At 47.3% G+C, this 11,342-nt stretch overlaps 3 protein-coding genes across 3 annotated transcripts in view; all 3 read right to left on the bottom strand.

Annotated features, from left to right (window-relative positions):
- LOC309550250 (uncharacterized protein) overlaps positions 1-11,342 on the bottom strand; it is a gene marked incomplete at both ends in the record, with an annotated part of 974,848 nt that overhangs the window by 659,134 nt on the left and 304,372 nt on the right. The window lies entirely within an intron of this gene.
- Positions 1-11,342, bottom strand: part of LOC309550781 (gastrula zinc finger protein XlCGF66.1-like) — a 353,589-nt gene that overhangs the window by 137,859 nt on the left and 204,388 nt on the right. The window lies entirely within an intron of this gene.
- On the bottom strand, positions 1,753-10,807 carry LOC309549801 (uncharacterized protein; the record flags this gene model as incomplete). The annotated part of the gene is made up of 2 exons (XM_082250305.1): positions 1,753-2,649; positions 10,148-10,807. The coding sequence occupies 2 exons, from the start codon at positions 10,805-10,807 to the stop codon at positions 1,753-1,755; spliced, it is 1,557 nt and encodes a 518-aa protein (XP_082106431.1).

The following is an 11,342-nucleotide window of genomic DNA, read 5'->3' as shown; positions in this document are numbered from 1 at the left end:
TAACAACCAGCTTTTTCTTCACACAGAATTTGCATCGGTCGATCGTTTTTTTTTTACTGATCCGAATTTGAATCGCTCTAAAAAGTTGGAATTCCTTAGAAAATGAATAAACAAAACACATTTTAACAGGTTTCAACAAAATTCATTACAATTTCATTTGGAGATTTGGATACATCCGAATCTAGGAATAACCAAAAATTTGATAAAAGAAAGACAAGCTCCAAACAGAAATATATATCCTAGATGGATATTGGAGTAAAGGTATCCACGTCCCAAAATTCATTAAAAAATAGGAACAAGGAGGGGCAGGGGGACTTTTAAAGGGGATACCGTCATTAGACCAATAATCAAAGTACATATAGGGTAAAAAACAATCTTTATTGGAAGAAACCATCATCATATATAGAAGAGATTGCTGTATTAAAAAACATAGATACTGTATTGCAAATATTGTAGGTAGCATGCACAGAAACCCAAGGGGTAACATAGGTTTGATTTTGATTTTGTTCCACTCATCATGTTCTTTTTCATTCTTGTTCTGGTAGCATCTGTGATGTCCCTTATCTGTGTATATGCCCCTGAAGAAGCGGTCACCCGCGAAACATGTTGGGCCAGTGTATGGGCATCAACGTTCATCACTACATCAAACCTATGTTACCCCTTGGGTTTCTGTGCATGCTACCTACAATATTTTCAATACAGTATCTATGTTTTTTAATACAGCAATCTCTTCTATATATGATGATGGTTTCTTCCAATAAAGATTGTTTTTTACCCTATATGTACTTTGATTATTGGTCTAATGACGGTATCCCCTTTAAAAGTCCCCCTGCCCCTCCTTGTTCCTATTTTTTAATAACCAAAAATTTGTCGGAATTTGTATTCGCACCGAAACGAATTTTAACGTGTCTAACACTTAATGGCCACCCACTAACAGCTGGGCTCCAAGTCAATGCAAATGGCCGCCGATGGTGGGGCCCACTCTCCAGGCATGGATACTCTACATATGTGTGCCATAACACCACCCCGCTGATAGCTGGGGACTCAATGACTACTCGGGACATCCTGGAAGACTTCTGGATACCAAAGGAAGCTCCTGACATCCCGCACAGCTGCCCAGCACCAGACCCGCCCACCAATACTTCCAATAGGTAGGAAAACTTCATACAAAAATGGTCCTATAAGTGAGGAGGACAAAAAAGGAATGCAGCCATTGGCTAATTTTGAACATTTATAGGGGTGGGGTCTTAGGGGGGGGACAAGGGCGGGGCTACCCAAACGTATGCGGCCATGGACATCTGTCAGGAAAGCACATTATGGCCACTAGATGGAACTGACCATTATAGGAAATCCCAATTCACCATGACTGGGGGAATGCGGGTCACATTTCATCAACACATTTATAACAACCAGATCTGTAAGTGTTTGTGAAATCTTCCCACACAAAATGTACTCAGCCAATGAAAGGTAAGGACTCCATTTTTATTTTTCTCCTGCTATCAATGGCCAACACGGGACAACACTTCATCCATGTCTTTGGTGATCTCTGATCTCCTTATGAATTGTTTCTTACATGATGAAGATCAGCCATGGAGTATATCTGAGGTGTATATCAGGGTGTGCTTCTTCCCCATATGTCCACCAACATTCATATTGAATACATTTCCCGCACTCAAGGCACTAATACACCTGCAGGGTTGTGTGGGACCCCTGATGTACAGGAAGACAGGACTTCAGTGCGGAACATTTCCCTCACTCAGGACAGGAAAGTGGCTTCTCCCCCGTGTGAGATCTCTGATGTTTGGAAAGATGGGATTTCTGTGAAAAACATTTCCAGCAATCAGGACAGGAATACGGCTTCTCAGCAGTGTGCGATCTCTGATGCACGGAAAGATTGGACTTCTCTGAAAAGCATTTCCCGCACTCAGGACAGGAATACGGTTTTTCACCAGTGTGCAATCTCTGATGTCTGGAAAGATCAGATATCTGTGAAAAGCATTTCCCACACTCAGGACAGGAATACGGCTTCTCACCAGTGTGCAATCTCTGATGTTTGGAAAGATCAGATTTCTGTGAAAAGCATTTCCCACACTCAGGACAGGAATACAGCTTCTCACCAGTGTGCAATCTCTGATGTCTGGAAAGAGCGGACTTATCTGAATAACATTTCCTACACTCAGAACAGGAATACGGCTTCTCGCCAGTGTGCAATCTCTGATGTTTGGAAAGACCAGACTTCAGTGAAAAACATTTCCCGCACTCAGGACAGGAATACGACTTCACACCAGTGTGCAATCTCTGATGTCTGGAAAGAACGGACTTATCTGAAAAACATTTCCCGCACTCAGGACAGGAATACGGCTTCTCCCCAGTGTGGAATCTCTGATGTCTGGAAAGATATGACTTTTGTGAAAAACATTTCCCACACTCAGGACAGGAATACGGCTTCTCACCAGTGTGCAATCTCTGATGTATGGAAAGATATGACTTTTGTGAAAAACATTTTCCACACTCAGGACAGGAATGCAGCTTCTCACCAGTGTGAGATTTTTTATGCACATTAAGTTTGGATTTAAAACTGAAACACTTCCCGCACTCAGTACAGGAGAACCTCTTATCTGGTGGAAGGACAGCACTGTCCCTCACAGTCTGAGGTTCCTCAGGATAAGAGGAATATGATGGTCCGGCACTGTCCCTCACAGTCTGAGGTTCCTCAGGATAAGAGGAATACGATGGTCCGGCACTGTCCCTCACAGTCTGAGGTTCCTCAGGATAAGAGGAATACGATGGTCCATCTACACTGTGTGGTGCCGGATGGATATTTGAGTTAGCCGGGTTTTCTCCTGGACTATACTGTGTGATGTCCTCATGTTCTACTTTACAGCCTGGAGACAAAGTGAGACAATCCTCTGAGGTTTTCCTCATCTCCCGTCCATCTACTAAAATAGAAATACAAAGATTATTACTAGACATGAGCAGATTGGTTCCCCTAAACTAGGACTCCGCCCACATCAGGCAGCTTTGTCTCTGAGGATCTTACAATTCCCCCCTCAAAGTAACTAGTAAATGGGTCCTCTGATCTCCTACCAGTTCAGTTCTTTATTCATGGACCTTAGTCAGAGAGTGAGGAAACAACAAGAACTGTCTTTTATAGGAGTGACAGTGATGAGGGGATTATAGGACGAGTGTCCCCTCCCCCTCTATCACTCATTGCCATCTTCCCAACACAAGAAGTCCCGCACTTCCTTTTTTAGTCCATGATTTAGTCATGAATAACAGCGGGGCTGAGCCCCACCAGAGGTCAGAGAGTGAGGATGGGGGGAGAACAACCAAGATGAAGACTGGGCTGATCCTGAAGACCACCATCATTGGGTTACTGACTCCTCCCGCATTATCACTTTCTGTTTAAGGTCCCAAAGTTGGAGGATGTTATCACATTATTATCACCATGTAAAAGTCTGTCCTCGAATCAGATATAAAATGTGATATAAAATAAATAATAAATCGGTACAATCATGTAGTGTAAAGAATGGTGTATAAATATTCACAGAAACATTCACCCAATGGCAGCTTACATTCAGAAAGTTTCTTTCACTAAACACAAAAACAAATAAAGAATCAAAAAATGCAGCGCCAAAAAAATCAAAATAAATTTCTTCCCCCAAATCTGTAGACAATAAGTGGGAAATAATTTCCCTCCTCTCCTCCTTCCTCTTCCTCCACGGTATATATGGGGGGGATAGAAAATATGGGCGGAGCCTATGCAGGGACGTCCCATCTCGGCCATCCCAGGGAAGGAGTATCTGAGTGAAGGATCACATTGTCAAGCTTCATCTTGGATTTTAATGTTGAATAAAGCAGATAGACGGAGAGCACTAGAGGGGAGTTATTTTCTACCCTCCCCCCCATATATACCGTGGGGGAAGAGGAAGGAGGAGAGGAGTGAGCGATATCCCTAGAGGGGGAAGGGATCTGTGGGACTTGCTGGTAACACAGGAGTCAGATGGTAAGGTGAGTGGAAGTGACCACCAGCACCTTTCTCATCTGCAATTTCTGCACTCGCACTTTATCATTTATATTGGCCCTGACTGATGACACGTGTCACATGACACACATTTCTATCCTCTTATTGGATGATCACATTACTATTTATTCATTTCCTGACACTGTTTAATAGATTTCATATTTTTGAATTGTAAGTCTGATTGTTACACGGCGCGGTGATATCGCACAGATTGGATTATTATTTCCCACTTATTGTCTACAGATTTGGGGGAAGAAATTTATTTTCACTAGATTTTTTATCAGATATAAAATGTCCAGCTGGTAGGAAATGGGCGTAACAAAGAGAATCCATATTATGTGTATATACAGTATCTCACAAAAGTGAGTACACCCCTCACATTTTTGTAAATATTTTATTCTATCTTTTCATGTGACAACACTGAAGAAATGACACTTTGCTACAATGTAAAGTAGTGAGTGTACAGCTTGTATAACAGTGTAAATTTGCTGTCCCCTCAAAATAACTCACCACACAGCCATTAATGTCTAAACCGCTGGCAACAAAAGTGAGTACACCCCTAAGTGACAATGTCCAAATTGGGCCCAATTAGCCATTTTCCCTCCCCGGTGTCATGTGACTCGTTAGTGTTACAAGGTTTCAGGTGTGAATGGAGCAGGTGTGTTAAATTTGGTGTTATCGCTCTCACTCTCTCATACTGGTCACTGGAAGTACAACATGGCACCTCATGGCAAAGAACTCTCTGAGGATCTGAAAAAAAAAAAGAATTGTTTCTCTACATAAAGATGGCCTAGGCTATAAGAAGATTGCCAAGACCCTGAAACTGAGCTGCAGCACGGTGGCCAAGACCATACAGCGGTTTAACAGGACAGGTTCTACTCAGAACAGGCCTCGCCATGGTCCACCAAAGAAGTTGAGTGCACGTGCTCAGCGTCATATCCAGAGGTTGCCTTTGGGAAATAGACGTATGAGTGCTGCCAGCATTGATGCAGAGGTTGAAGGGGTGGAGGGTCAGCCTGTCAGTGCTCAGACCATACGCCGCGCACTGCATAAAATTGGTTTGCATGGCTGTTGTTCCAGAAGGAAGACTCTTCTAAAGATGATGCACAAGAAAGCCCGCAAGCAGTTTTCTGAAGACAAGCAGACTAAGGACATGGATTACTGGAACCATGTCCTGTGATCTGATGAGACCAAGATAAACTTATTTTTTTTTTTTTCAAGAAAAATATAATATTTATTGAGTACAAACAGTACACTGAATAAATAACATGAACGGTAAATAGAACCATGTACAAAACCAGTGTCCAGAAAAATACAAACGTACAAAGAATATGACAGCAACATTACAAAGAAATGACATCCATATATCATTGCATTCAGGTGACTATTATAGCGAGCATGTGCCCATGTGCATAGGGGGAAGGAGAAATAAACACACGCAAACATTCTTTCCATATAGTAATAGGACCATGCACATCCAGCATTATAGTATACACCTCTACGAAGTATCAAAAAACCCACCTGAAATACTAAGTGTCAAGGACAAGGGAAGGGGAAGGAACAGTGGCAGAAAACTTAAAAGGGAAAGGGGGGGGGTTAGGAGGGAAAAGGAAAGAAAAGGAAGGGAGGACTCTGCACGCTAGATCGTCTCAAAAAATGTCACCCTATCCCATGAGCAGCCGATCCATAACCAACTGGGGAGGAGCCAGGGCAGTCATCCAACCAAGGTTGCCATAATGAGGTAAATTTCTTGTGGGCATTCGATGCTGATATGTCAGTTTTTCCCTGATTAATGAGGCATTGACCTGTGTTATCCACTGGCCCCTGCTCGGCACCCTGGAGGAGATCCAGAATCTAGCAATTAATTTGCGAGCAATGTACAACAATCTCAACACGGCAACATGAGCATTTGGGGTTAGAGTTTCCACCTCCAGAGCACCAAGCAGACAGACCACAGGATCCCTCAGGAGCTGGAAATTATACACTTTAGAAATTGTGGCAATTACCTCTCCCCAGTAGCGAAACAGTTTGGGACATCTCCACAGCATGTGTATAAGTGTACCCTGGTCTCTCTCACATTTGGGACACAAGGGGGTAGATCTGCGTCCCCAACTGAACAATTGTACCTGTGTTCTGTAGGCTCTATGAAACAAAAATAAGTGAGATATCTTGTGGGAGGCTGATACTGACACCAAAGGGATCGATGAGAGGCATAAATCCCACGTTTCCCCATCTATGGGTCCCAGATCCCCCTCCCACCCCGCACGAGCAGGGAGGGATGAGGGGTCCTGCACGGATCCCAACAGAAGGGCATAGGCCTGCGAGATCATACCCTTCTTGTCCAAGACCCGAAACACCTCGCCCAATAGGCGGTGAGTGTCGGGCGTCAGAGAAGACAGACCCGCCTGGGCCAACATTGCCTGTCTCAATTGGAGATAGCAAAAAAAGCAGTGCCTAGGAACTCCAAACTCCCCCCTGCAAGTCCTGAAAAGATTTCAATACCCCCGCTCTGAACAACTGTGCAATAAAATATACACCATGGGCTTTCCATATCTCTGCGCCCTCTAAACGAAATAGTTCGGAGAGGTTACGGTTATCCCAAATCAGAGTCTGGGGAAGGTAGCCCGTGATTCGCAGCATACCCTTGACACAGCGCCACACCATGCGGAGCAGAGTGACTGTGGGCAATCGAGTCCCCATATTGGAGAACCCCGATTCAAGGTGTACAAGGACAGGGTGGGGCGAGTCAGGAGGGACCAGTAAGGACCTGACAGGATCAAACGGATCCAACAGACCCCAGCCCCCCATATGCTGAACCTGGGAGGCTAGAAAATAGATTCTGGGGTTGGGGACAGCCAAGCCACCACAATCCTTGTCCATCTGAAGGGTAGCCAGCTTAATCCTAGCCACCTTTTTTGCACCATATCAGTTCACGGAATTGGGATTCAATCCTATAAAACCACTGTTGGAGAATCCAGATCGGGGAGTTGTGTAGGACATAAAGAAGTTGTGGAGCCCACACCATCTTAATTAAATTGACTTGGCCTGCAACCGATAAGGGAAGTTTGCACCAGCTCGTGCACTTAGAGCGGAACTTCTGAAGCAGAGGTACGAGGTTCAACGTGATATATTGGGTGGGATCAGGAGACACCTGAATCCCCAAATATTTAAAAGAGTCAACCACTCTCACTGCAGATGCGCAGTCCGGGAGAGGCTGAGTTATGGGATCAAGGGGCATTAAAACTGATTTATCCCAATTTATGGAAAATCCAGACAGGGACCCAAAATAGTCAATAAGGGACATCGCCGCCCGCAAGGACTCCCCTGTATCACTCAGATAGAGCAGCGTGTCATCTGCATAAAGTGAGATAACGTCTGCACGAGAGCCCCTTCTGAACCCCACTATGTCAGGGGAGGACCGAATCCGTGCCGCTAAGGGCTCCAGCGCCATGGCAAACAGCAATGGATATAGCGGGCAGCCCTGTCTAGTCCTCCTGTGCAAACAGAAAGGTCCAGAATGCTCCCCGTTCACCCTAAGTCTGGCCGTGGGAGCAGCGTATAGTACCCACACCCATGTCAGAAAGTTATCTCCCACACCAAAGCGCTTGAGAACTTCCCAGAGGTACACCCATTCAACGCTGTCAAATGCCTTAGCGGCATCTAGTGAAAAGACTGCCCGGTTCCCCGGGTTGTCCACCGGGATCTGAAGGTTCAGAAATAGCCTGCGGAGATTAAGTGCCATCGATCTGGTCGGGATAAACCCCGACTGATCCCTATGGACAACCCCCTGGACAACGGAGGACAGCCTAGTGGCCAGTATCTTAGCAAGAAGTTTAACATCTGTTGTGAGTAGAGATATAGGTCTATAAGAATCCGCTAAAAGCGGATCCTTGCCAGGTTTTAGCAGTAGGACAACTATAGCTTCGGACATAGAGGGAGGGAGGCGACCAACACGGAAGGCGCTCGTTGAACACCAGCACGGGCACCAACTGTTCAGCGTATCGGCTGTAAACCTCTGACGGGAGACTATCCGCCCCTGGAGATTTACCAGGCTTAGTGGATTTCAAGGCCACATAAATTTCGCTTTCCGTAATGGGAGCCCCAAGCACAGCCACGTCCGAGGCAGACAGAGAAGGCAACTCGCAGGAAGCCAAAAAATCAGCAACTTCCCGGGAAGTAGCTGAGATTTTAGAGGAGTACAGGTCAGCATAAAACTCCCCAAGCACTCTCCCTACGTCAGCCGTGGCGTGCCAGAGCACGCCCTGAGGATCCTTAATCATGGGGATAAAGGCCGCAGGTTGTTGTGACCGAACCAGCATGGCCAGCATATGACCTGTATTTTCCCCCTCTTCAAAATACCTCTGCTGCAAGAAGAACCGCTTATTTTCAGCTTTTTGAATCGATACAGACTTGGCCATAGACTGGGCAGCCAGTCAAGACCTCAGAGTGTCATCAGACGGACCTCTCACATAAGTGTCCTCTGCCCTCGTTACCACATCTAACACATTAGTCTCCCATTGCTTGGTGCCCGTCTTAATGTTATTAACCACACTTATAAATTGACCTCTCATAAAAGCCTTAGCTGCATCCCACACCACCCCCACTTCAGCGGAGTTTAAATTATTAGCAAAAAAGGATGCCAGTTTGGGCGGTAAGGGGTCAGCGTTAGGAAAGAGTGTCAGCCAGAAAGCATTGAGTTTCCAAAGTGAAGTCCCCCTAGTATCCAGTAGGGACAAACGAACCCAAAGGGGAGAGTGATTGGATACCTCCTGAGGGGTATAATCCGCCGCAACCACCAGAGGCAGCAGCGAACCATTACCCAACCCCAGATCAATTCTAGATAGGCCCGAGTGGGACGCCGAGAAGCACGAAAACCTCCGTACCTCAGGGTGGCCCAACCTCCACACATCTGTCAGTCCGAGTTCACCCACCAACCGTGCAAGGGGCATAGCCCCCCCGGCCGTCACAGGTCCACCAGAGTGAGGCGAGAACCTATCCCAGGCAGGGTCAAGTACAGCATTAAAGTCTCCCAGCATCAGCAGGGGCACATCCGGGAGTTGAGCAATATGTGGCACAATAAGTCTAAGCACCCCTGCAGAATACGGGGGAGGCACATAGACCGCTACAAGTGTGTACCTAAGGCTTGCAAGCTGGCAGGATAGAACAACAAACCGGCCTTCAGGGTCAATTACTGACTTTGAACACTGGAACCGAACCCCCTTCTTGTTTAGAATACACACCCCTCTCGAATAAGTGTCACAGAGTGAAATTGGTGACTAAATACACTAGGAGCTAAACACGGGGTAGCGGAAGGAGACATATGAGTCTCCTGCAGGCAAACCACGTCCGCCTGCAGGCGTTTAATGGTGCTAAGCACTGCCGTCCTCTTAACCGGGTTGCCGAGGCCCCGCACGTTCCAGGACATCACACAAACATTATCAGCCATAGTCAAAGTGCAGCTTTATATGGAGCGTCAGGCATCCCGGCCAGAGAGGCAAGAAAGGGTGCCCAGAAGGGATAGACCTAGTACCCCCCTTCCGCACATCCCCACCAGAGACAGACCATATCAGAAGTGGCCGTCCAGCCCATACAGTACCGGAGCCACCCCAGCATTGAGAACATTCAGGAGAATCAGCATCAGCACAGGGCAACATTAATGCAGTAAAGTAATAATATGCATGCAGATAAAGCAATAATTAAACCAAAGTCCAGGACCAAACAAAGGGAAAAAAGGGGGGATAGCAGGGGAATACACGTCTGCCACATGTGGGGAAAGAGAAAAATCTGTAGGACACGTCCAATCAGGACCAAGGGGGGGAAACCGGAGAGGGACCACCGATGCCAATGCAGTCGCCTCTAAAATAGCAACCATGTGAGGGGTAGCAGTCAAGTGTGCAGCAAAAAAGCTCCCGCCATAGCAGGAAAAGTATGTGTAACCTCATGAGCCAGGAATAGGCAGGAGAACCAACAGGATCCATGACCGGCCGACCAGAGTTCAAAAGGACCAGACGATAGGAGCAGTCCTCAGGGGTTTTCTCTCCTAGGAGAAGCAGCCGCTCGCAGGGCCCCACCATTTGCATCCAGCCATTGTACAGCAGCAGAAGGCTTATCAAAGAACAATACCTCGTCCCGGACCACCACCCGAAGCCTGGAGGGGTACAGCATAGCATATTGAACATTCAAGTCCCGCAATCTCCGCTTGACCTCCACAAATTTCGCCCTCTGTTTTTGCACCTCCGCAGAATAATCGGGGAACAGGGATATCCTTGAGTTGCCAATTTTCAACCTCCCCTGCATGCCTCTAGCTTTAGTAAGGATGGTGTCACGGTCCTTATAATTGAGGAGTTTAAAGTCGAAAGTACGTGGGGGGGCCCCAGGAGGGAGAGGGCGCATAGGAACCCTATGGGCACATTCCACCGAAAACATGGTAGTAAAGGAGTCTTGTCCAAAAGTGGAGAGCAGCCATTTCTCAATAAAAGCCACAGGATCTTTACCTTCCACCCGTTCAGGAATCCCAATAGCTCTGACATTACTCCGCCTCATCCGGTTCTCCAAATCATCTAGGCGTGCAGCTTGTTGGGCCGAGAGCAGCGCAGTTTGTTTTACTTCCCTTTGCAAGGGCGCCATGTCATCCTCGAGGGAGCTGACCCTTCCCTCCACCGCTGCTGTCCTCTCCCTCAACTTCTGCATGTCATGTCTCATGAACGATATCTCAGCCTTGACCCCCTTAAGCTCAGCAGTCAGGGCAGTAATGGAAGTAGTACAGGTGGTAACCGCAGCCATAATGTCCCTCAATGTGGGTTCGGAATCCGGAGCAGGAGATGACTGTCAAGGGGCCTGGTCCGCATCCGCAGCCTCCCAATCCGCGATCTGGCGGGAAAGATCCCCAAGTGGTACTGTGTCATCCGCGTCTGAATGGAACCCCGGCGAGCCGGATCGATGGTCCCCAGACTGGGCAGGGGGGTCCCGGGCAGCAGGCTTGGCAAAGAGTTTCTGAGCAGCTTCCAGGTATGTGGTCTTCTGTGCTGCACGCTGCGGGGCACCGCCATCTTGGGCCGGGCCGGCCCGAGCAGATTTACCCTCCTTACTCTTCGCAGACATTGCGGATGACAAACGGGGGACTCACCGGGTGATCGCCACACTCCAGGGAACACAGGGCACCGGCTGACGGTAAAAAGCAAGGCTGGATGAGAGGTTACACAGGATTACAGCCAGGATCAGCAGCGCAGCTCACAGCATGCACGTCCTCTCACATCCGCAGCTCGGCCATTCCCCAAGATAAACTTATTTGGTTCAGATGGTGTGAAGCGTGTGTGGC

The sequence above is a fragment of the Pelophylax lessonae genome (genome assembly GCF_965119305.1).
Source record: "Pelophylax lessonae genome assembly, chromosome: 3".
Lineage (NCBI taxonomy): Eukaryota > Metazoa > Chordata > Amphibia > Anura > Ranidae > Pelophylax > Pelophylax lessonae.
This window is presented reverse-complemented; position numbering and strand designations above follow the sequence as displayed.